The 26975-nt window shown below is 32.0% G+C and overlaps 1 protein-coding gene and 1 long non-coding RNA gene across 2 annotated transcripts; both read left to right on the plus strand.

Moving 5' to 3' along the window:
* The first annotated feature begins 2090 nt into the window (after positions 1-2090).
* LOC128034088 (uncharacterized) lies at positions 2091-4976 on the plus strand. Its single transcript, XR_008190165.1, has 3 exons — positions 2091-2272; positions 2780-2860; positions 4766-4976. It is a non-coding gene; the product is annotated as an uncharacterized LOC128034088 (long non-coding RNA).
* Positions 4977-22041: 17065 nt separating this feature from the next.
* LOC105778114 (probable O-methyltransferase 3) lies at positions 22042-23650 on the plus strand. The gene is made up of 2 exons (XM_012601718.2): positions 22042-22894; positions 23077-23650. Exons 1-2 carry the CDS (start codon positions 22115-22117, stop codon positions 23392-23394), a joined length of 1098 nt encoding a protein of 365 aa, XP_012457172.1. The 5' UTR covers positions 22042-22114; the 3' UTR covers positions 23395-23650.
* The last annotated feature ends 3325 nt before the right edge of the window (positions 23651-26975 follow it).

The following is a 26975-nucleotide window of genomic DNA, read 5'->3' on the forward strand; positions in this document are numbered from 1 at the left end:
TATATAGGTTACTCAAGTTGATTTATTACATGTTTTGCTTATGGCAAACACAGTTAAAGATTAAATACTTAAGCATTTACTTGCAAATTAAAAAAATATTAGTAAATCTTTGAAGTATATTCGTATACTTAAAAATTTAGGTGTGCATATATAGTTTTATCGGTTTCTAAGAGATATTGAATACAAATATAAAACAAAACTAAGACTTAGAGCAATTGGTGAAGTCTATAGATAGAAAGAAATCACTAAGCCTAAGCGAAAACCCACATTTGCCTTTATGTCCAGAGTTCGCTTATATCACATTGCCAATGTTTATACTCTGTCTGGATCACTCGCCGTCGCCGCTACACACTGTGCGATCTAACTGTCTTCAATGTTTAGAGAGGAATGTGTAAACTCTTGTGAACTCAATGAATATACAAGAAAACCACATAGCATGCACAAAAACATAAGTTAAACAAGTGTTTAAACAAAGTTACGGATCTATGAACCGAGTTCACCATATTTACATGAAGCTTGGTTCGCAGCTATCTTCTGTTAGTTAGCTTAAAACAGTAAAACATAATATTTTGAAAAACACAATCTTATTCACATGTTCTTTTCTGTTGGATAAGTGGATCTCCTTATAACTCCTCACTTTGACTCAAAGAGTCTTAATATGTCCCATAAGTGTAGCATAAAGCTTAGCACTCTCCAAACACACCAACATATCCCATTGAATGGAGCTTAGCTTGACATTCCCTTATTTCCCCTACCCTATCCCAAGGCCTCTCGCCCAAAACGTAAAACACAAAGATGAGTACTCACATTCCTATGGCATGTCATTATATCTAACGGTTTCAGAAGATTATAGTTTCAATACATTCACTTAAACATAGAGCTCAGAAATCAAGAGGAGCTCATAGAACACTATTCATAATTAGCTTGCATATTACTGTTCACAAAAACACATATTTAAACTCAATCACAAAATAGAGTTTTAGCAAAGACTTACTCTCAAAACTTAGGATAAATCCCTAAGCTCCTAATTAACTCTATGGTTTGCACATACAAGTGGTAACCCCTGAACACTCACCAATTTGCTGAAAGCTTTTAAACAAGATTCGCTTTTCCCTTGTCTTTGCTTGTAGATAGTTCTATCAAGTTCGCAATTCCACAACAAAGACAAGTTACTAACAGGCAAAACACATTAAGACTTATACATAAACACAAGTGAACCTAGGTTCGGACATATTAGTCTTTTGGCGAACCTAGTTTCCTTTGCTGCGACCTTTTCTTAATTATTTCTAAATATTAACACAACAGAGAAACATAGTCTTACCTTAAATCCTAAGAGCTAAGTTCTAAGTTCTTGTTTTTGTGGAAACTTGACAACAAGATAATCGATAAAGGAATTTGAGAGAGTTTTGTCATTCAAAAGAATATGAATTTTTCAATGAAAAGAGCTTAATTTACAGACACTAGGTGTTTTGATGTTCTTAGGATGCCCTAGTCGTAGTAGAAGTAGAAAAGAGTTACATGCATGAGTGGTGTTGTGAAGGGGAAAATAAGTCAACTTTCTAATTTTGGCGTAACTGCCCTTTGGCTACTCCTAATTTTAATCATCGATCCAATCCATTGATCATAGCTCACCTGATTCACTGGCATCCACAACTCGCTAGTCCCACTGGTGACCCCAACTCGCCTGGCTCAAACTTCAAGTGTCACATCCCGAAAACCAGGTTAGGAGAATCGGGTAAGTAAATCAGGGGTTAGTGAATCAAAAACCTTAATTATATTATATAAATAAAAAATTAGGAGTTAATTAAATAAAATATTAGAATAATTGGAATTTATAATTTTAGGTTAGGAAATTAAAATTAGGTGTCTGGGAATTAATTTGATGAAGAAGGATTTAAAAAAACAAAGAGGTTTGATTTAAAAATAATTTTGAAATTGGTTTTAATTGAAAAGTAAGGACCTATTTGAAAAAGGGAAGAAACTGGAGGTGGTTAAATGGGCAATGGCCCAATTTTTAAAAATGGGTTGCCTATTTAACAACCCCACGTCTCCTTCCCTCGCATTCTTCATCTTCTTCAAAAATTTTCCAACCACCAAATCAAAGCTTTTTTCCCCAATTTAGGTCATCCTTTTTTATGCTTAAGCTCTCTAAACATAAAACCTCATTTCAATTTTGAAGAGTACTCATGTTTTCAACCTCAATTTCTCTAAAGTTCTTTACACGTTCAAAGCTCGAATCAGCTCCATAGCTCATCAATTTTGCAAAATTGAGGTGAGATTCTAACTTTTTATGATTAAACTAAGTGGGTTGTTATTTATATTTAAGATTTAAATGATTTAATCAATATTTCAATATATCAATTTATTTTTAGTTGATTTTGGATTAAAATGGTAGATATCGTATTTCTTGGCTAAGCTTTGGCTTTAAAGTGATTTCTAGCTCATTTTGATATAATTAAAAGGTATTTTATCTTAATTTAAAAATCCTTAATGAATTTAAGCAAATTGAATGTAAGCTTATTTTTGAAAAAATTAGATCAGTAAAATTGGATGAAATTGATGGTTTGGATATGTAATTAGATGATATTTAGGAATATTAGAATCAAAATTAAGGCTTAGAGATCAAGTTTGAGTGGTAAAACACCTATTTCGGTAAAACCAGTTAAACTTTCGGTATGAGAAAAGTGAGCTTCGAATGGTGATTTTGCTACTGGTTTTTTTAGTTTAAGGCTGATAATTATGATTTTATATTGTATTTAATGTGTATGCAATGTTTCAGATTCATCGAGAGATTTCACGAGCAATGTGAAAGGGTAATAAAAGTTTGTTTGACATTGTTTTGCAAGATGTATTGACTAAGGTGAGTGGTTTGGTATACTACATTGAAACTCTAGTACACAGGCTAAGGTAGCATATGCAAATCCTCTGCTTAATTAATATGTGAACCTTGACTTCTTCATTATGCAAATCCTTATAATTTTGGTTAAATTGTTGAGTATATATACTATGTGATTTTAATGGTGCAAAATGCATGAACTTATAATATATATACATTGACTTTATTTTGTATACAATATATATTAGGTGTTATATATATAATATCAACGAGGAGCTGGTAATATATATATATATGCGTGAGATTGAGTCATATATAATATATATGAGTGCTTTGGTGCTAAGTAATATATATGCATCTTATATATATTATATATATGTGTTGGTTGTAATATAAATATATACACGTGGGTGGTTATACATATATTATATATGTGCATGACTTTATCTTATATAATATATATGCATGTCTTTATTTTACCTAATATATATTAATGGATTTTGGTATTATAATATAATATAATATAATATAATATAATATAATATATACGCATGGTTCAATATATATAATTACGAGAATGGTTTTTATAATATATAAATTTATGAGTGTATGTTTAAAATTTGAAGTGGCAAAGGTCATTAAATAAATATGTATATATATAATATATATTCCTATATGATTTTGTAATATGTATGAACGGATATATGAATAAATAATATAATGTGGACTCTTATAATATGCAAATTTTATCAATAATGTATATCTATGCATGCACAAATCCGTAAGTGAATTATGATATTTATGATATTGCGAGCCAATTATATTTGTGTATTGTGTTATATTGTGAACCATGTTAACCTGACGAATTATATTATTATAACGAACTGTGTTAATTTGGTAATCTGTATTAATATGGCAAACTGCATTAATTTGTCAAAATGTGTATTGGGAGATTTTGAGCTACATTGCATGCAAGCTAAGGTATTGTGTGCCCTATGCTAAATAAAATATGCGAAAAATGATTTATGTGTGCTAAATCATGAGTGATATGTGAACTGTGTTATATGTGCAATATATGTTGCATAAAAGTGACATTATTTGCGAACCATGGTCTATTGCGAATTGTGACTTGCACACTATGTTATAATGTGCGAGCTCTACTTAACTGCGAGCCCTATTATACTGAATATTTTGAATATGTTAAAGAGATATTTTGAAATTGTGACCTTATGGAACCATTGTATATAGTTGGCATGCTATAGGATTGTGAGCACTCACCCTTTTTTATTGCGATGGACATTGTGGCTTGGAGATGTGTGGGAGAGATAAAGGAATGTCGAGCATGGCTCCATTCACTTTAGATAGCGTGGTGTGATTGGAGAGTGTGAGCATACGTGCTACACTTACATGGAGTTAGCTTACAACTTTATGAGTCATGTGGTGTGTTTCGGACATCCGTTTATCCAATGTGTGGTGATAAAGTCCACTTATAGGTGGTGACAAAGTCCCCTATAAGTTTCATAATCAAAAAAATGCAAAATTTATCAGTATTTTAGATATATGAGTTATGATGGAGCATGAACTTTTATTTCGCATGAAGTGTTATTCGATATGAACTGATATTTCATATGAACTATTATTTTGCATGAGTTGTCGTTTGGTAAGAACTGTTATTTCATATGAACAGATGTTTGGTGCGAATTGATAGTTTATGTGATTTCTCCATTTTGTGCGAATTACTTATTATTTGTGCACTGCTTATTGTATGAGAATTGTTGTGTTGTGTAAGTTACTATTTTGTGTAAACTGCAATAATATGTGAACTGTTATTGTTTGTCACCTTTTAACCTAATTGATGTGTTTATTTGTAGTATGTTTGAGCACTCATTGAGCTTTCATAAGCTCACCCACTCTTTTATAATATTGCAGTAACTTACCTTGTGAAGAGGTGTGGGAGTGAGTCATCCAAGTGATTCAAATCGAGGCTATATCTAGGAACATCATTATGTTCCCAAGCCTAATGAGGAAGGCAATGTGGGACTAAGTTATGGGATTTAGTATTAGACTTATAATTTTCGGGTTGTAATGGGACACTGTGAACTATTTAATTGTTTGGTTTAAAACTTTTATCATTGCGTTAGATAGATGATTGAATGATGGATTATGATTGTTTGATAATTTGTTTGAATAATTCTTAGACTAACTTGTAAGTGCAGGTTGAAGAGTTGTTGGTCATCGAGGTAAGCCTTAGATGTTTTATGTGTGATTTAGATACAAACATGTGCTTGGTATGCATGAGATGTAACACAAAATTTGGTCAAGTTATGTAAACTGTTAAATGTCTACTAACTAATTAATTTATAATGTTATGAGGTTGTGCGAGATGCTTTAATAAATTTTCCAAAAATAAGACTTATACGTTAAATCCTACAATCCTATTACTAAAATTTGTGAAATGGAATCTTTCCCAACATATTACTATTCATTACGTTTTAAATCTAGTTATATGTTTTTAAACTAAACAGTTTTTTTCCAAGTCCCTACAAATACAATATTTTAAAAATATTGTACTGCATGAATGTATGTTTAACTAAAGTTTTCTAGGTAATTGTCTATTAAGTATTAAATTGTGAATTAGTCTTGTTGTTGATTGTTGATCAGAGCAACACAACGGAAGCATGATATTAGGTTTTTATTAAATATTTCATGATTAATTGTGTGGTGTGATTGGTCGATTGGTGTGCATTGTGGTGGTTTTAAATGGAGAGTCACTTCTGCGACTAATGTGACATTTGAAATTTGGGTCGGACCGTTCCGGCTGAGTTTGGGGCACCACATCAAAGCCCTATTTTGAGATGTTACAAACATGTTTGTCAAAGCAGCTACGAAAGAAATATATCTCACTTGGCATTGCAAAATGTAAATCAAAAGATCCACTTGTCATTGCCACTTGTCAAGACATTTGTTGCAAACAAAAAAAAAATTATAGGAGTAAAATTTAAATTTCAAAAGACTACATGAACCTTTTCATGTTTAAATGAAAAGCAAATAACCTAATCATTAATTCATACTTCCACTTTTTTGCTTTTGTTTCTTGATCATCAAAAATCATGATTGTTTAAACCAGATTAGATCGACTTATTAGACTAGGAATCGACTAGCACATCGATCCAAAAATCGATTATTAGACCGCCAACTACGAACTAGATAAACTGATAAAGATCGATCCAACCGATTGTTATGGTTTTGAGACCAAATTTCATCTATCCCAAATCGAACAAAAAGAAAACCAACTAGCCACCTACCCCTAAAAAATTTAACACCCAGCCTTAAAATCAATATAATTTTTTTAAAAAAGAACCCCTAATCTAACTATTGTATTACTAAAACCTATTATAAGCACGGTGTGAAATAGATTAACTGAACAGCTAGAAGCTTTCTACGTACTTTTTAGAGTGGTTTAAAATAAATAAGAAAAATAAAAAGAAGATGATGAGAGAAAACACAATATTCTTTATAGTTTTAGATTTTGGAAAAATAAGTAAGTAATAAAGCTCTTGACTTCATCATTGGTAAAAAAAAAAGTCAATAAATTTTGGAATGACAAAAAGTGTAAAGTATGATATTGAGTCAAAGGGTCAACGTACCTTACTAGTGATATCCATAAGCATTATAAGCTTTGTGCTCCTTACTTGAGGTTGCTCGGGCAGGCGCCTAGATCTAATAGTTTTGAGCATAGGCTTTGCTATGCAAATTCAAGGCTTCAAAATTCCTTCTTCATTTTGTGCTAACTACTTGAGTTGAAGAGGAAGCCAGTAGAAACTTCAAAAATACAAGAGATGGAAAGGGTGCTTTGTGGAAGACCATTTGTGCTTTGTTTAAGGCCTATCCTATCATGTGTATGGGCAATTAGCCTTTGTTGGGCTTGGTTGTTTGGGTCTGAGTTTGATTTGAGTTTATTTCTTTAGGTATGAGATTGTAGCATATTGGATATTAATAAATTTATTAAAAAAACCATGAGGAGAGGAATTTTCCCTCCATTTTTAAAATTTTTCTTTTACAATTTTCAAACAGTATTTTATGCTGGTGTTAAGGTTGATGTTGAGATTTTTTTTTTTTTTGTTAATATTTTCCATTTTTGACCATCCACTACAGAAAGCCACCCACCAAGCCCAGGCAAGTACCGACCGTGGCTTTTGGTCCAAGATTAGATAGACGATATGGCGAAGGGGGCAGGAGATTAAATTGAAATTTCCATTTATTTTTTTCTTTCTAATTTTTTTAATATTTTTGACTTATATATATTTATATATTTTTATTTTTTAGCGATAAATCCCAAACTATACGTGAACTATGGTTTAATGTGCAATTGTATAAATTGTCAGATAATTACATCATCATTATCACCCATAAAAAGAGCAAATTAATTTTTTCTGTTAAAAATTTCATCCATTTATACGGTTAAAAACTGGTGGTTGACAGAATAACTGTATAGTGACATATGATGTGCCATGTGTACCTTATGTTGATGTACGTCGACTAATTTTTAACTATAGAAATAGATTAAATTTTTAATAGAAGGACCAGTTTGCTATTTGATCTAACATACAAAGACCAATTTTGCTTTTTTTTTTAAGTAGAGAAGATAACATGTAATCTAAGTCCTAATACAATAAATTTCATGATAATTTTACCCGACTATCATACGTGAGAGTAGTGAATCTATAGCATATATTTAAAAAAAATCCCTATAGGGTGAATGCTTGAAACATGTTAACTTAAACTATAAGTTTTTTAAAGATTTTAGTTTATAAATTTTAATGCAATTATGAGTTTATAAGAATATTTTATATTTATTTTAAGTTTGTTTTTTTTAAATGAGTATATGGTTTATTTGTATAATTTTGAGATTTTTTTTAGTTTTCTTTAAATGAGTATATTTTTTAGTCTTTTTAGTTTTTTTAAAGCTTATCACATACGCTTTGTTAACGATAGCAGAATACTGTTGTATGCGGCTTATTGGGCTTATTATTTTGAAAACTGAACCGTTTTCTTGAATCTTTTTCTTTAAAATGACGCTCACTTAACCCTAAACTATTCACTAGTTATTTTTACTCAGAAAGTTCACGAGATACCACCAGCAAGAAGAGGAGTTATCGTTTATAGGTAAATGTCTTTGGACTTTCAACTGTTATTTCTATTATCTTCTACCATGGTTAGGGTTAAAAATGGTTTGGGTGGTCGGGGTGGTGGCTACTCTGGTCGTGGTTGTAATGCCCTCAACCCGACTCGATTTGCTGGCTCCGAATATCACACGTTACTACACCAATTATTAACAAATTTTACAAAACAATATAATATTACTCATTTCCTTAAGTATTCTATTTATTATTTTAACTGAATAATTAACGTTTTAATACAGGAGAAATGTTTCGAAATAACTAGTTACAATAGAGTTGACATGAAACATTACAAAATAGAAGTTTATTAATGACATATACAGATGGTGTAGTCCTAGACTATGCCACTTTTATGCCACTTTTCCGTTGTATGCATAATAGCCCATACCGCCAACACCTTCGCATACTCTTGACATCGTCTCTCCTGGCGCAAACTCGTTCCAAACCTGAAAATAATAACAAACATTGTAAGTCCAAGAGTACTTAGTGAGCTTTGTTACAGAAACACCATGATAGGCACTTTGCATTCTTGTATGAATTATAGCCTGCAAACCATTCTTCTAAACGAATATTTTGGGTAGATATCACTTCAGTTTCAACATACCCTTATAAGCCAACTATCATGCTCTTATTATACTCATATCTTCCTTATTTAATTAACTAACGGTCCTTCCTAACATTTCTTAAGCTTCTAAAGCACACATATAATTCTCATTAGAACATATCCTCGGAGTTCACTTTTAACGATCCATGCCTTAACACATACACTTAACTCAAAACAGTTATTCATAGACATTTTTCACGGATGAATACTTATGCAGAACTGGATACCACTAAATTCACACTCAACCATTGTAACACCCCTCACCCAGCATGGCCGCCAGACCCGAGTTACATGAGACTACAACATTATCGTAACTTTACCACATACACACACAGCTTCAAGCAAGAACAATTTTTATTATTTTAAGCATTTTCAGAGGTGATTGCGATTAGACAAACATTATACAACATTCGAAATAGTTTAAATACATGCTTAGGGACCATATAGCAAATTTCCAAAAAATAATGTAGGTATCGATACACAATAGTAGGTATCAATATTTTGGGAAGTCGGGTATCGATACTAATAAGAAAATCAATAACATTCCAGCATTTTATTTTTTCAACTCAAGTTTAAATCAAAATGTTTTATCGATACATAAACAAAGGTATCAGTATTTTTACCTCGAGTATCGATACTCGTAAAAAAAGTATCGATACCAAATTCAGTTACTGTTTTCCTGCACATACATTTGAAGATCTAGGTATTGATATTTATGCCTCGAGTATCGATACCCCTATGCAAATCAACCAAATCACAACCACAATAGAGAAGTATTCATGCTAAAAAAAATATCTTCCTCACACGCATTACCCACCACAATCTCATGCATCGAAATACCTACAAATGAAGTCCAAAAGCGTAAAAGAATGAATAAAACTATAACAGTAAACAACCAGAGTTCTAGAAGTCCAAAATCATAATAAACCAACAAAACAATAATAATAACTAGCAAAGATTCTACCCACATTGCCTTTATTCCAAAAGTCCATAAGAACAATATAATCAACTACTCAAGTTAGTATTGCCTAGCTTAGATCACTTCCTTGGTTGCACCGCTCACACCAAAAACACTACTAACCTACAAGGATTTAGTAAGGGTGTGAGCTTAAACAAGCTCAGTGAATGTATTAGAATTTACCACAAGCATGCATTTCTGTAACACCCTAAACCGGGCTTGGTCACCAAGCCAAAATACGGGATGTCACACCACCGTCTCATGTCATATACAATAAGTAAAAGTTTATTCTAAACGAAGCGTCTTCCATTTTAGTATTCGTATAGGTTTTAAGTCAATTAACTTGTTAGTTATCAATGTTACATGCTAACCATACACCAAATAGTCTTATAATAATAATTAACCATGCATAAGGTCCATGTAACAAAATTTCTAAAACTTGTTCGTAGGTATCGATACTAACACTTGGGTATCGATATTTTCTCTAGGTGGTATCGATACCACTTGGAAAAATGATACCAAACTTGCATTTTGTTTCTCGACTAAAATCCCAAAGTCTCAAAAATTATCGGTACTTGTCATGAAATTTTGATTTTTGACCTTGAGCATCAATACTCAAGCAAAGGTATCGATACCAAATCTCTAATCTAACTTTCTGCATGTTTCAAAACATAGAGGTATTGATTTTTAAGCTCGACTATCGATACCCCTACTCTAGACCTTAATAATGTAGCATACACAATCAAATAATGTAACATCCCAAAAATCGGGGGTTAGTAGAATCAGGTTTGTGAATCGAGAGAGAGTGGTCATGCCTTAACTTTTGAGATTATCTATGTATTTTTTTAGGAAATAAATGAGGTATTGGTTTATTGGATAAGTGTTAGTGAAACCTTCCTTGAAACCCAAGTTCAAATCCCTTCTCTCTCACCATTTTTATTATTTTACAAATTTTGCCTTAAACCCTAGTATGTGACATGCCTTGTTTTTAAAATAAATATTGCAAAGTTATTTCCAGAATGAGGAAGAAGCCTAATGTTGAAAAGAAATATGAGAAAGCATGGAAATGAAATGAGGTCCCAAGTTCAAATTCCTTTCCTTATGAAATAATTTAATTTTTGGTAGAAATCCCTTGTTTTTAATGGGTGTGCCACCCAAGCCTTGTAAACCTAGGTCTAAATGTTAATTTTTCAGAAATAATCATCTTTAATCCTCTTGCTCATTGCCCTAACCGTTCATCTCCTCCTCTCCCTCTCATTGATTTTTTTTCCTTTCCTCCATTAATGTCGTCACCTACAACTCACATTTTATCATCTTTTTTTTTTCTTTTTGCATCAAGATTGGGCACCATCTTCTTTATTATATTGCTTCCATTTATCATCCCAAAATCTAAAATCTTGAACCCCAAGAGCGACCCCGAATATTTCCAAGAAAGTGTCATTGTCATTTCTCTCAACTAGCTTGGATAAGATATCTTTTCTCTTCAATTTATTGATTAATATTGTCAATTAAAAGCCAAAATTTCCAGATCTAGAATTTAGGGGATTTAAAAATTTTTTAATGGTATTTTCTAAATTTTAATGATATCTCAAACCGTTTTAAAATTTAGCCCCAATTTTAGCCACCATTGGTGGTGGTGCCTGGGGTTGTTTTGTTTCTTAGGTCTTGCCCATATTTTTCCAGCATTAAATTTTGTTCTTTAATCCTCCTAATCAGCCTTTAATCACATGTTTATTATGGAGATATGTTCTTGATGAATTAACCAATCGGATCCCACAAATATTGAAGTGTAAGTGATATCAAGGATAACTAGTTTGTTATTTCGACATAGTTGTTGGGTAAAGGTTATGAATTGATTAAATGAAGAAATTTAATCATTAATTAGCTACTTATTTTCCAGTATATTATTGAATTAAGTGTTGAGCCAAACGCCTCAAATTATTCGTAAACCGAAGAACGATTGTACGTACGGTTCGCATCGATACAATGTAAGGAATTTAACTAGTTTGGATTCATAAAATAGTTATAATTTCAACGATTGGTTTGAACTCATAAGTGGGTGTTTGGGGGATGGTTTAATGGTAAATTGATTGAATTTATACTGAATTTCAGTTTAGGTTCGTTTAAGGAATTGTTAAGGAAAATTGGAAGATTCGCTAGTGTACTGCGAGAAAGCGAAAAATAAGGTGTGGGTCCTAAACTCATAAAATTGTTTGAAAATGTTAAATATCAAATTATATTTGATAAATTAGCTTGCTGATTGGATTGAATTAACAGCCAAATTATTGGTTCACTAGTCAATGCATTGCACCTGGAGTACCGAGGGGAATGGCAATTTTTTCGCATTTTTACTGGCAACTTGGCTGCATTTTTACTGGCAGAATTTTCCGTATATAGTTATTGGTCGTTTTAACCATAATGGGCTTAAGCCCATAATGTTTTGGAGTTCGGATGACGAGTTTTGGGGAACTCGTAGTGTGTAGCTGATGGTATGGGTAGGAACCTTTTTACATTGTATCATGTGCACGACATATTCGAGTGTTATTGATTTATGCTATTTATTGTATTTTTTTATATTAAATGGTATCGTAATTAATTATTGTTACTCGAATGAATGATGACCAATGCTCATACACCATTTGACATCAATTTGATAATGACTATGTAATGATATGAAATTCCTATGATGGTTCTATTTTCTTCTGTTAAAGCTAACCTATTTCACTCTATTCGATATTTATGTTTGTTTAAATAATTGTTCGACTCACACTGAGCTTTTCATAAGCTCACCCCCCAATATAGCCTAGTCATTTCGATGGCTAATATAGCTTAGCCATTTCGGTGGCTAATGTAGCCTTCTCAATCTAGCCATAATGTCTAGGCTAGGTTTGGGAATAACCCGTTTCAGTTTAGTTTCTAAACATTATGCATCAAAAACATAGAAAAATAATTATCCAACAACTAAATTCGACAGTTCAAAAAACATTTCTGAGCTAGAAGCACCATGCCATCATCGATGTTTGTAAACCTAAGCATAACCATAACTCTTAAACCTTATAAACAAAAGCAATAACCAACAAAATGTCTAGAAAATAACATGTCAATAACCAAGACTACCACATTTCCCTTTCCCCAAAAAGTAATTAAATAAAGAACACCTACAAAATAACACAAAACTAGCTCAGATCACCTCTTGAAAACCACACCACTCACACTGGCACACAACTAATCTGCAATGGGTAAAGAAGGGAGTGGGTGAGCTTAACAAACTCAATGAATGACTAGAATAACCACATCGCAAACATATCATCACGCATCCTCAAGACAACCATATATAAGTTCAATTACAATAGTCATATATCTAGTGTCGTAGAGTACCTATCCATGCATTATCTATTGGTTCATCTGCACAGTATTTACATACTCATGCAACATATATCATGTAACACACATATTTAGTCAAGCATATATCACAATTCACACAAGTCACATATAGCGAAAAGTTGGCAATATAGCACATACTCTATTAAGCATAAAACATGTTCCACACAATTACATATAATATGATAGATTGATACTTGAGTTGCGAAACATATAATGACCTCTATCATCACATGTCGGATACATGAATCTCCGATCACACCAAATGACTCGTAGAGTCAGACATGTCCCAAAAGTGAAGTATATAACTAACACTCTCCTTATTTCCCCTCACATGTCTCATTGTATGGATCTTAGCTCACATCCCCTTATCCCTCCAAATAATACTCACAATTAATATACTTACAAGTACAACCACAATGCTCCATGAGCCACAATATCATTAGATCACATAACACATACTAAAATAATTCACATATTAATTACTATTTTTTTTATATCAATTATCACAACTCACTACACGTATTCATCACAATTAAAAAAACAAATGGGACAAGAAGGCTTATTTTTGGAACTTATGATAAGGGTTTAGGCTACTCCTAAGCTCTCGTTTAACACTATGAATCGTGCCTACAAGCAGTGATTCCAGAACACTCACCGTTCATGTTTTCACTTGAAAATCGCAAGCTCAAACTAGCTTTTTCTCACCTTTTGCCTTACTCGAAGAGGGTTCCAACAGTTCCAAAGCTTCATATATATAACCACACAACATATATAAGCAATTAGCAGCCAAAATACATATTAATTCAAACAAAAATGCAGGTCCAAAACTAGCTCTTCTAAAAACCAGAATTTTCTACTGGATTGGCTAAAACTCAAATAGGGTTTGTCCTATTTTGATTACTCTAAATTTTTTCTCAATTTAGTCGCTCTAAATAAAATAATTGTGCAACTTAGTTACTAACTGCCTCCCAAGTACCAACACCAAAGGTGTGAATACTGCTACTAAGGATAGGAACTAAGGCGGTGTCCACAAGTATATGGGTTAGGTTGTAATATAGTTTACAACGAAGTATGTAAGTATTCGAGGATTGTACCCTAGGAAGGAGAGACTAAACTAATATTAATTTCTACGTTGATGGGTCTAGTTAGTAATTAAATTAAATTATATTACAATATATCTTAAGGTCATGAGAAAATATATTTTATAAAAATAAGATAATTAAGAATGGGAATAGAGTGCAGATTCTATCAATTCTAATGATAGAAGCCTAACTCATTTTAGTGTTCATAATTTGCTTCTACTTAGGTTCTACTTAGGGCCTCTCTGTCTTCCACTAACCTAATGAGTCGGCAAAAACTACTTATCTCTCGATGTCGCAGTCCAGATTGGACAGGGGTAAGGTTTTAACGAATAGGTAATACTAATTTTGGGTTCATTCCCACCTATATGACTTCTTAAAGTCATCAAGCCTAGGGTTTTAAGTTCTTCCTATCCCCGACCAGCTGATTTGCTAAGAATCCCTAATTAGAAGTTAATGAATCCCACTTCCACTCGTTAATCTTCCTTACCGGATTAGTTCCCCATGGATTTAACACATACAAAGAAATTGATAATAAAAGATAAACATTATAAAAGAAATCAATAGTAGATATCAGAAAAATCCTAATAATTTATTAATAGAAGCACGAACAATAATTCATTGAAGAGTATGACGATATACAATCTGATCCCCGTGAAAAACAAAATAAAAGGAAAAACTAAACTAATGAAAAACTTAATTAAAAACTAAACTGAATACAAAGCTAAATAAAAATTGTTCATGAAGTGTTTGACCTAGGGTTAGTCATCAATCATTGACCTAATTCGGCTAACGTTTTGCATTGAAGTTTGTTGTGCGGCTAAAAACACCCTTGGTTAATTAATTCCTCATGTCATGTCGGTGTCGCGACACCCTCTGGCCTATGTCGCGACACTGATGGTAGTTTACGAGCTAGGGCTTTATTTTAGGACTGAGTCGCGACACCCTCTTGCTATGTCACAAAAGCTTCCAAAATTGATGAACTCTAAGGAAAAGCTTGGTACTCCGATTAGAGAACATATGTTTTTCCTTACGAAATCTTTGCCTAAGTAGAGGACAATGCGCTGGTTTAGATCATAACACTTAGACAGAGATGGTGCTCAAATATCTAATATTAATTTTTATTATATTATTAAAAATTCCACTGTCAAGTAATAATTTGCTAAAGGGTATTTTTTTTAACAATGATAATGGTATGGGCCCATAATGGTTACAGTATTACAGTTTAAGTACTGGATTTGACAAAAAAATGTATCTAACTAAAAAAATTGGTATATTTTGAGGGTTGTGTATTGAACTAAGCCTTTTTTATAGTAGTGATATAAATATCTTTTTTTTGTAGAACGATTATTTTCCCTAGCCTAGTCCTAGGAAAGGTGAACACCTAGATTAATAGGTCACAATTTTAAGTTTAGAATATAATTATATTTAATTGCATTTCGTATCATATACTCATATTGATTTTTATGACATTTCAAGTTAACTTGTGACATGAACTAAGCAAAAAGCTTTAATATAGTATAAATATTAAATAATTGCATATTGGGACCCTCGTTTTATTTAGATTTTTGATGTCTACGAAGCATTATCGTGGATTTGCATTCAGAGGTTAGATAATATTGTGATTGAGTCTGATTGTCAAAGTGTGATCAGTGCTTTAAATCGTCCAAGTATTGATATGTCAATGGTCACAACATCCATAGCTAATGGGGCAGTTAGAAGGAAAAAAAACCATTTTGATGCCATATTAGAAATATGAAATATGAGGAAATTCGTTAATCTGACTTAACAAATACAATCAGATTTCCAATACTTATACACCAGAAATGAATCGCTAACAGAATAAAAAAAACTACCCTTAACTATTTAACGAACAATGAACTGCTCTTAACTAATTTACATTACTTAGTTTCTACTGATAGAAAGCACTTGTGACACTGTTATCAATGATCGATGTCTTGATTATTAAAAAAATCAAATCTTAAATTAATAATTTATTAATACTAGAAATTAAAAGATCTATTGAATTTGACGATTAAACGCTATCAGGAGCGAAGCCAACAATTCATTATCGGGGAGCCAAAATAAAATTTTGAAAATTTGAGGGATTAAAATTAAAAAAATTGTTAAAAGAAACTTAAATTAAGTAATTCATAACTAAAAGAAATTGAAAGTGATATTATGCCGGTAAAGGGTTACCGTCTACCCTTTAATTACACCATAAACATCAGTAAACTATAATAATAGGATAACCCAAATAATAAGTCTTAATAAATTGAAATTTTGAAACCGAACCGAGACACTCCAGTTGCCACGTCTGCGTCCTAACCTGGTGGGTTATCTTTAAGGATGAAAATTTAAGGGGGAGTGAGCTACAACTCTTAGTTTGAGTTAATCATAAGAAAATTAGTACAATAGTTAGTAAGATGCATTAGATAATATCGCATAAAATATTCACAATCAGATAACAATTCAAAGTATCAATTTTTCAAAGCAACCGCCATTAATATATCGGAACTCACAATAATAGTTTTAAGAATAACCAAATTTTCATATTTACCCACAATGAACATATATAGACACACATATATAATAATAGATTTTCCAGATTTGTATGCACATGAGTTTAAAATGCCATACAGTTTTGGTTTTTAACAAAATAGATCCTACCCCACCACGACATACTATAATGGGAGTTCCCCAGAACTCCCTTCTCCAACACAACGGGATATGGATAAACCACTATTGGTTCGTAAATAATAACTTCCATTTGACTTTGGACATATAGTAAGTCCCCGTAGTTGGAATCCGCCTTTGGTTATGGATACACAGCAATACCCGCAGATGGAGTTTGCCTTTGGTTGTGGATACACACAAAATAGATAAATGTGGATAAACTGCCAGACTTCTTCTGATCACATCGTCTCATCCCATGTAATGCAATGCGGCATATTTAATATAGATCAAGTATGATAGCAATTAATGTACTAATACATGGCAAATCAGTAGCAAAATCATGTTTTTCATGTATTCGGATTAATAGTAATAGAGGTCATTTATGCAAATATTAACATTTACTATCAGTAATTTATACAAATATACATATACAAATAAACACCGTATTAATTCGATCAATCATGGTTTCTAACATATTTCATATCCTTAGGGACCTAATTGCATAATTTCAAACACTAAAAGTAGTTCAGAACTTATACAGGGATTCATATGATCAAAACATAGAATTCTGGGTCAAAACAGTAAAATCTTAGTTTCAGGGGACACACAGCTATATTATAGGATCGTGTGGGAAGCCTTGGGCCGTGTGGATGGAATACAAAGCCGTGTGGCTAGGCCATGCAGGTCATTCAAAATTAAGCTTCAGGGGTGACACGGTTGTGTGGGAGGCTGTGTAGGGGGTCCTAGGCCATGTGAAAGTCGAACATTCTTGGGTTTCAAGGGGGCATGGCCGCGTGTGGACCACAAGCCCGTGTTGTTGGCCATTTGGCCCTATTTTAGGATTGGTTTTGCCCCAAGTCACTTGTAAAAGAACACACACCTGTCACCGGTGTCTCGAGCGACGTCCCTCTCAATCAAATCTGGTGTTGGATACCTAAATCAAGTCCTTCAAACAACATTAATTAAGGATTAACAAATGTTATCAAAATCTATCAAGATTATCGTGAATTTCGACAAGAAATCATTAAAAAGATTGATAATGGATGAAAAATTAGTTTCAAGATAATGATATTACGAATCTTTGAAGTTCAATTTATAGATAAGGCGATTACCAATCCTTAGCAAGATTAGAGACGAAATTGATGACGTTACGCTAAACTAATAGAAAAATTAGGTTGATCGAAGATTTTTTTTAGGTTCAGGATGGAAAATAATATTTCACAACAATGGAGAAAAATATTCACAAATGGAAGAATGGAAAAGAAAAAGGGAGAAAGAAATAGAGAGAAAAATAAATAAATTTTGGTTTAGTTTGGAAAAGGAACAAGAATACAAATGTTATTAGGAAAAGATAAATACCCAGAGTTTTCAAAATTTAAGGGATTGTTTGGGTAATTAACCCTTCTTGTCGAAATTAAATAGGGGAAAGAAGATGGGGAGGTGTTTGGCATGACTTGAACCTTGAAAACAAGGGAAGGAATGCAAAGGCTTAACCATTTGGCTACTGCTCACTCTTGAAATGTATTTGCTCCATTAAATATATATTCTAGGGGACTTTTATTCTACTTTGCTGAAAAATTAAAACAAAGAAATTGGAGAAAGGTGGATTGAACCTAAAATCTCTAGGGAGTATACTAAGCTATTAACCATTAAGAGTAAGACTCATTTCTTAGTTAATTATTACTTCTAAACCTATATATTTTAGGGTGTTACAGTTCTTCCCTACTTAAAGAAATTTCATCCTCGAAATTTATCGAATAAATGAGGATACTGTTGGTGGAACGTGACTTTTGGTTCCCATGTAGCCTCCTCTATCCTATGGTTCCGTGACAATACTTTCACAAGAGAAATTTATTTCCTTTTCAAAACCTTTACATCTCAATGCAGAATTTGAATTGGTTCTTCCTCAAAGGACAAATCCGATCTCAATTCGATCTCCTTAATTGGAATATTATGGATAGGATTAGATCGGTACCGTCTCAACATAGAGACATGGAAAACGTCATGGATCCGATCCAGTTCGGGAGGTAATTCTAATTGATAAGCAGGTGGGTCGATTCTCTTAAGAATTCGATAGGGTTCTATGAATTTCGGACTTAACTTACCCTTTCGATCCAACATGAACACCCTCTTGATTTTAAGGCTTGTGTCGCAACATTGATGATAGTTTATGAGCTAGGGCTTGATTTTAGGGCTATGTCGTGACACTCTCTTGCTATGTCGCAAAAGTTTACAAAATTGATGAACTCTAGGGAAAAGCTTGGTACTCCAATTAAAGAACATATGCTTTTGCTTATCAAATCTTTGCATAAGTGGAGGACAATGGGCTGATTTAGATCATAACACCTAGACAGAGATGGTGCTCAAATATCTAATATTATTTTTTTATATTATTAAAAATTTCACATGTCAACTACTAATTTGCTAAAGGGTATTTTTTTTAGCAGAGATAATGGTATGGGCCCATAATGGTTACAATATTATAATTTAAGTACTTGATTTGACAAAAAAAATGAATCCAACTCAAATGGTATAGTTTGAGGGTTGTGTATTGAACTAAGCCTTTTTTATAGTAGTGATATAAATATCTTCTTTTTTTTTTTGTAAAACGATTATTTTCCCTAGCCTAGTCCTAGGAAAGGTGAACACCTAGATCAATAGGCCACGATTTCAAGTTCAGTGATATAAGTATCTTTAATTGCATTTGCTATCATATACTCATTTCGATGTTTATGACATTTCAAGTTAACTTGTGACATGAACTAAGCAAAAAAACTTTAATATAGTATAAATATTAAATAATTGCATATTGGGACCCTCATTTTATTTAGATATTTGATGTCTATGAAGCGTTATCTTGGCTTTGCGTTTAGAGGTTAGATAATATTGTTATTGAATCTGATTGTCAAAGTGTGATCAATGCTTAAAATCTTCCAAGTATTGATGTGTTTGAATTCGATACTCTTGTTAAAGACTTCGTTCTTCTCCATTCCTTTTTCTCTGATTTGTCTTTCTAATAGATGAGAAGGGAGACTAATAAGGTGGCTCATAAATTAACTAGGGTGACTTTTATTTTATGCTTCTTTTCATGTTTTTGAAATACCTATGAATGTTCTTTCACCTGATCCCAAAAGAGTTGTAAACTCCAACGCTTCTGAGGATGAGATGCATAGGATTAGATGTACGAGATAAGCCTGTTAGACATGGGTTTAGCTTGTCTTTTTATTCTTTTTTTTAATTAATATAAAGTGTGCTTTTACCCTAAAATATTAAATAATTATATATAAATGATTATAGTTAATAAATTTAAAATCTAGATATTAATATTTACCATTTTACATAAACTCGGACTTTTATTTTATTTGAATTTTAATATATATACTAATAATAAAACTATTGTATTGATGTTTCAAATTTGATGTACACCTACTCAATTTAATGTCGAAAATCATATTTATAAAATTATATTACTAAATGCAAATAGGAAAAAGATAGTTGAATAAAGTTTTAGTTGTTCCTTTTAAATTAGACAAAACTTCTTAAGAAATCAAACCTCTAAAAGGATTTTTTTTAACTCTTCATAATATATATTTTTGAAAACAATTTCTTCAATTAAAGTGAAACAAGTTTTTCCTTTTTGTTTTTGGTCAAAGCATGTTTGAAGTAGAAATCAAAACTCTTATTTCATACTTACATGACTCTTTGATCTATTTGTTTGTATTTTCTAGACAGGCTTTAACTACTTTTCTACATATATTTTACTCATAGTGATCTTACGCGGCTGTTTTCATTTTAATGCAACAGCTCATCATTTTCACTAAAAAATATTTATCAAATATTATCACGTATATTATTATTTATTTATTGGATATTCTTTCCTTCTAATCAAGGTTGACGTAAAAGAAAAGATTGAATACCCAAAATCAGTAACTAAAAAGGGAATGAGCTAAAATATTGTCACATATATTATTTATTCATTCATTTACTTCTTTCTATTATAACTTAATATAGTATCAATTTTGAGTCTTGATATTTAGGGTCGAGTTTTATCATATGTAATTGCGATGTATGAGTCTTCATCCCACGTAGTTCGTGTGCCATGTGTGGGGTGAAGTCATATTCTTTTCGATTTAGTCCAATTGTTTCTGATTCTTTATCCGTTATGCGTGTCTCATGTGTGTCATATAATATTGTTTTTGATCGAGCATATATTTATATTTATATTTTACTTGTGATATTGTATTTAGTAAGTTTGTGAGATTAACAATTTAAAAAAAATTATATTTACCCATTTTCTAACATCATATATAACACATCAATCACCATCCAAATCTTAAATAACTACTCTTTGCTCTTGATATGGCTTGGGGCTCCCAATTTTGCCATTCACTTTTTCTAAGATTTTAACTTTTTTTTAAAATAATTATTGATGACTTTTTTTTGACACAACGTTTAGAACTATTTATAATCTCTTCAATCCATAAGTAGGAAGATAATGCACTTCAGCGCACTGGAACCCACGTCCTTCTTTATTGGCAACAATATCCATGCCAATGAGTCAATTGACATATTTTTAATATTATATTTTAGTGTAATTAAAACGAGATTGCTTATTAATATTTATGAAAAGGGATTTTTTTTTCAATGTTTCTTTTATGATTAAAATTGTGAGAGAATATTGTTTAAAGAGAAATAAAAAAATCAATGAGGTAGTCATGAACTTGAGGAGCGAAAATGGCGTGGAGATAGGTTGGCTTGCCTCAATAGCTATCTGCTTGCGCATGTATCGTATTATTGAATATATATCTAATCTATATGGTGGCGGTCAGGTTTTCAAAGTTTGGGACTTCTAGACATGAAATATGTTGGGAAGGTTTTACTATGGGTTGAGAAAAAAATTATATTAAGACCAAAATTTCTAACATTATAATAATATTACAATTTTTAACAGTTTTTAATTAAAAATGTTGATATAAACCTTTTCTTTTTGAAGCGCACAACAAGTTGCATGAGTTTGACCATAAGCTATATAGCTTTCGGTTTGTATGTATTCTGATTTTTGTTTATCATTTTGCATCACAGCAGATCCATGCCGTCAGGACTGGTGCCGTAGTGTCCTTTGTACTGATAGTTTAGCTTGGAGCCACATATCGACAGTCCACTTTCCATATGGCATCACATAGAGATTTAATTAATTTTTTGCAGCAGTTGATGAAATCAACCACTTATTCTTTTAGTCATTAAATTTTAGTGCATAAATTGATGAAGAGCCCGGCTCCCAAATGGCACCTTGTCCAATCAAACAGGCGTATCATAGCCTATAAATAGCATATTGAGCCGTATGCTAATTCACTTCAAAACAAAAAGATCTTAAAAACAAACAAGACGTCAGCTAAGATGAATATGGGCAATGGTAATGGGGAGGATGCTATTGAGGCACTCCAAGCACAAGCTCACATTTGGAGACATGCTTTCAACTTCGTAAGCTTCATGTCTCTAAAATGTGCACTTGATTTAGGCATCCTTGATATCATTCATGATCATGGCAAGCCCATGACTATTACCCAGCTGGTTGCTGCGCTACAGATGCTCAACCCTACTAAAGCATGCGACATTTATAGGCTCATGCGCATTCTAGTTCACTCGGACTTCTTTGCACGCCAAAAGCTAGACAATGATGCTCAAGAAGAAGGATATGTTCTTACCAACTCTTCTCGTATTTTGCTCAAGAATAATCCCTTCTGCATAACGCCTACTTTGAAGGCTACAATGGATCCTATTATAACAAAGCCTTGGAGTTTTCTAGGGACCTGGTTCCAAAATGATGATCATACTCCATTTGCTACTGCATATGGGAAGACATTGTGGGACTATTTTACCCATGATCCTCAGCTAAAAGATTTGATAAATGATGGCTTAGCTAGTGATTCTCAATTGGTTACTAGTGTTCTAGTTGACAAGTGTAAAGGGGCATTTGAGGGATTGGACTCCCTTGTAGATGTTGGGGGTGGCACAGGAACTACGGCCAAGGCCATTGCTGATACATTTCCACTCATGGACTGCACTGTGTTTGATCTTCCTAATATTGTTGCTGGCTTGCAAGGGAGTAAGAACTTGAAATATGTTGGAGGCAACATGTTTGAGGCATTTCCAACAGGAGACGCAATTTTATTAAAGGTTAAGCTTTACTAAATTTATTCGCATTATTTTTTTTGGGTATTTTTACTTTTATAAATAATGCACAACAAATTCCATTACACATGATAATATTCAAAGATTTGAAGGCAAATGTAATCATAGTTTGTGGGTTAGCTAATGTTTTATGTTTTTTGAGCTAATTATGAATGATAATTGAACAGAAGGTATTGCACGATTGGAATGATGAAGGATGCTTGACAATTTTGAAGCGATGTAAAGAGGCCATTTCAAGCCAAGACAAGGTAGGAAGAAAGTTGATCATAATTGACATGGTTGTGAGGGAGAATGAGCAAGTGAATGATGAAGCCTCAAGCTTAACTAAAACACAACTCTTTTTCGACATGTTGATGTTGGTATTGGTGGCTGGAAAAGAGAGGCGGGAAGAAGAATGGGCTAAACTATTTTTAGCAGCTGGTTTTAGTTCTTTCAAAATTACTCCTATTGTGGGTTTGACATCTCTCATTGAGGTTTACCCCTGAGAGCATTTGGTTATTGCCTTATTAGTATAATAATGTCGAGAAATACATAGTTGAAGTGGTAAACTTGTTCTCTGTTGACATCATTTACTAGAGTTGTTTGCTGGGATTTTAACTGTGTTGCCTATTCCTATAATAAGAATTGTTGTTGTGTTGTTGGCATGGTCCTAGTCTTATAGACCTTTCTTGTTGTTATAACTCCTACGGTTTGTACTTGTATCTTGAATAATAATAATTGTTGTTGTCATCGTTGTCATCATCATACTCTTCTAGAACTCTATTATTGTTGTCCTACTACCGTTATAAGTTAATTTTAAAATTCATGGTTTAAATTCTTTGCTGGAATCATTTTGATGTTGTTAAGTATTTATACAAGCACTAAAAAGCACATATAGACAATATGAACACAATGGGTTAAAATAAAATTGTTATAAAAATTCTAAATTTCAAATAATAATAGAAAAACAAATTTAAAAAGAAAAAATCTTTTTTCTAAAAGAAATGCATAATGTTTAAATATGTTAAAACATATAAATATATTCAAAACTTGAAGACGACATTAATGATAGAAATAATCATAAACCTTAAATATCAACAGTAGATACCAAATATATATAACAATATTCAACTTAATACCATATCCATTTATTTTCACCGCAAAAAGCCCTTAGTAGGGGTGTGCAAAATTCGGGTAAAACCGAAAAAATTCGGTTAACCGACCGAATTCGGTTAATCGGTCGGTTAATCGAATTTTTTCGGTCGGAGGTCGGTTAATTATTTTTTAATTTTTCAGTTAACATTTAATTCGGTTCGAAACCGGTCGGTTAACTGAATATTTTCGGTTTAACCGAAAAAATTAAAAAATAAAATTATAATATATAAATAGGTCCACTATTCACCTAAACCAAATCCAAAGCCAAGTATTCAACCCAACCCAATCATAAAAATTACAAATAATTTAATAAATAAAAATAAAATTCTAAAACTAAAACTAAAGTCTAAAAGTCTAAAAATAATTTAATTATGTAGTGATTCAATTCGGTTAATTCGGTTAATTCGAGTAATCCGGTTAATTCGGTTAATTCGGGTAATTCGATTAATTTTTAACCAAAAATAAAAAATATATAATTTTCGGTTAATTCGGTTAACCGACTGAATTAACCGAAAAAATTTCGGTTCGGTTAATTTTTTTTGAAAAAATTTTTGTTCGGTTAACGGTTAAAAATTTTGAAAGGTCGGTTAATTCGGTTAATGTTATTTCGGGTCGGTTAACTGGTCAGTTAACCGAATAAACACCCCTAGCACTCAGCATCCAAACTAAGCAAATTCAAATTCAACATTTTTTATTCAAACACTTTTTCTTATCTATTAAAGAAATAATCTCACTTTCTATTAATTAATAAATTAAGATTGATTTGGATGGGTGGTGAGATTAGCTCCCTAATTCAAATCCAAATTAATTTTAAAGTAAATAAACATGCAGTTAACTAACCATAATTCTTTTTAGTAAATAGAGTTTAAATGAGATTAATGATTTGTGTTAATATAATTCTAATTGATTCTAATAAATAATGAATGCCTAACATGGTAAAGAAATAATAATCCAAGTCAATTAGTTTTGAAGTAAATAATTAATTCTGGCCTAAAATTTTCACTTTTTATTTATATTATATTTAAATTATTCGTGATTGAATTAGTATCACAAGTCAATCAAATATTAATTAAAAATTTAATAACAAAAATATAAATTTTATTATAAATACATATATATATTTGTCTATCAATAATTGTATACTCTTTTATTAAATTCCATAAATTACAATCCTAGAAAAAATCTTAGATGAAATCTTCAATTGGATTACCAGTTAAGGTTTAAATATTTAAAATAAATTTGAACGCAAGTTCAACATTTGGTGTTAATTTTATATATGCAAACTAAAAATTGAACGCAAGTTCAACGTGAGTGTAATAAAATTTAATAAGATTTGAATAATTTGTGAACTTTCGGTTTCTGCTGAGGCATGTAAAATTGAATATACTGTGATATGAGGAAGGATTTAAAAAAGAAAGAAATACAAGAAATAATGAAAGATTGGGTATGAAACCCCAAAATGAAATTGCCAAAGATGAGTAGACCCCCACACAGCACTGGTACAATTGGGTGTCCAAGATCCATAGTTCAATCCAAAACCAGGAAAATTTTCATTAAATGTTTTGGGTAAAATTGAATGTTTACATAAGGATTATTTTGGGATTTATTTTTATCAAAATAATATAAAAATATATAAGTTCTAGATTATTTACGAAAATAGGTATTTTTTTTATAGTTCCATTGTGTGCGATTAAGCTATCACTGGAATGACCCAAAATCTCACACAATCATATGTTAATCATTACAATAAGAAATTTTTTTTTTTAAAATACCGTCTAACACATTGACGGAATCGATTTGATTTTTATAAAAAAAGGACCTCAGAGAGAAGTTTATAATATGAGAGGGAAAGTTGCTAAGAAGTTCACCAATTTCGTGGGTTATGGAGATTTTTAGGTTTTGATAATCGGCAATTCAAGCCTTTCATAGTTTTGCAACATAAATAAGTAGGTTTTATATGTTTTTTCACCAGGATGCAAATGATTTACTTGTCATTTGCTTCAAATTGAATTAAAATTAGAATTATATGTGCATGGACTGAAGTAAAATAAATTACAAAATCACCAAACCATGAAAGACTTGAATTGCCAATTACCAAAAACCTAAAAACCTGCGCACCCGACGTTGTTGGTGAACTTGGCAGCAACTTTCCCTCCCAGGCTTTTCTTTATAAAAATCAAACAGGTTTTTTCAGGCCACATCACCAAAAAAATTCATACAAGTGCCACCTAATGATTGGCATATGATTGGGTGAGATTTAATATGGTGTCTTCTAACAGTTTGGCGGCACCCAGTGACACAATAAAAACATTCCATTTTCGAAAATAATCTAGATCCTATATCGTTTTCATAATTACTTTTTTATATATTATTTTGGTAAAAAGTCAGCTTATTTTGTGGATCTAAATGAGCTATTCTAGCTATCTTTTTCTCATTCAGCTTTGACAAGAGAAATAAAAAAGCCATAACGTTCCCCATTTTGAACCACCTCCGTCCACAACAAACTAGAAAACACAACTACCTTGCCATGAACATAATCACCAAAACATAAACATGATATATATTCCTTTTGTTCCCATCTTTATAAGAAATCGGAACCTTTAATATTGTAACACCTTATACCCAGTCCGGTCGCCGGACCCGAGCTATGGAATGCCACATTAACCACCTAAGTGACTCTCCATTTAAACACAACTTAACCTCCAGCAAACCATAAGTTAAAACATAAAACATGTTTAGATTTAATAAATCACAGCCTCGTGAACTCACATCGCTAGCTTCATGGTACACAACAGCAGTAACATGCGAACCTACATCGCTTGTAAGAACTTAACTACTCTTTCCCTGAAGACATAATTATTTGATGAAAGGAATTAAGAACATGCGAACTCTAAGTTTTGCAGAGCAATATACCTCGCGGAACACAGCAGTT

This window comes from Gossypium raimondii, chromosome 10, assembly GCF_025698545.1.
Source record: "Gossypium raimondii isolate GPD5lz chromosome 10, ASM2569854v1, whole genome shotgun sequence".
In the NCBI taxonomy this organism is placed as follows: domain Eukaryota; kingdom Viridiplantae; phylum Streptophyta; class Magnoliopsida; order Malvales; family Malvaceae; genus Gossypium; species Gossypium raimondii.

Excerpts from the sequence above, each read along its gene's own strand:
- LOC105778114 (XM_012601718.2), top strand. The coding sequence starts at position 22,115 with ATGAATATGGGCAATGGTAATGGGGAGGATGCTATTGAGGCACTCCAA. Across the intron at positions 22,895-23,076 it reads GAGACGCAATTTTATTAAAG|AAGGTATTGCACGATTGGAA; the intron begins GTTAAGCTTTAC and ends ATAATTGAACAG.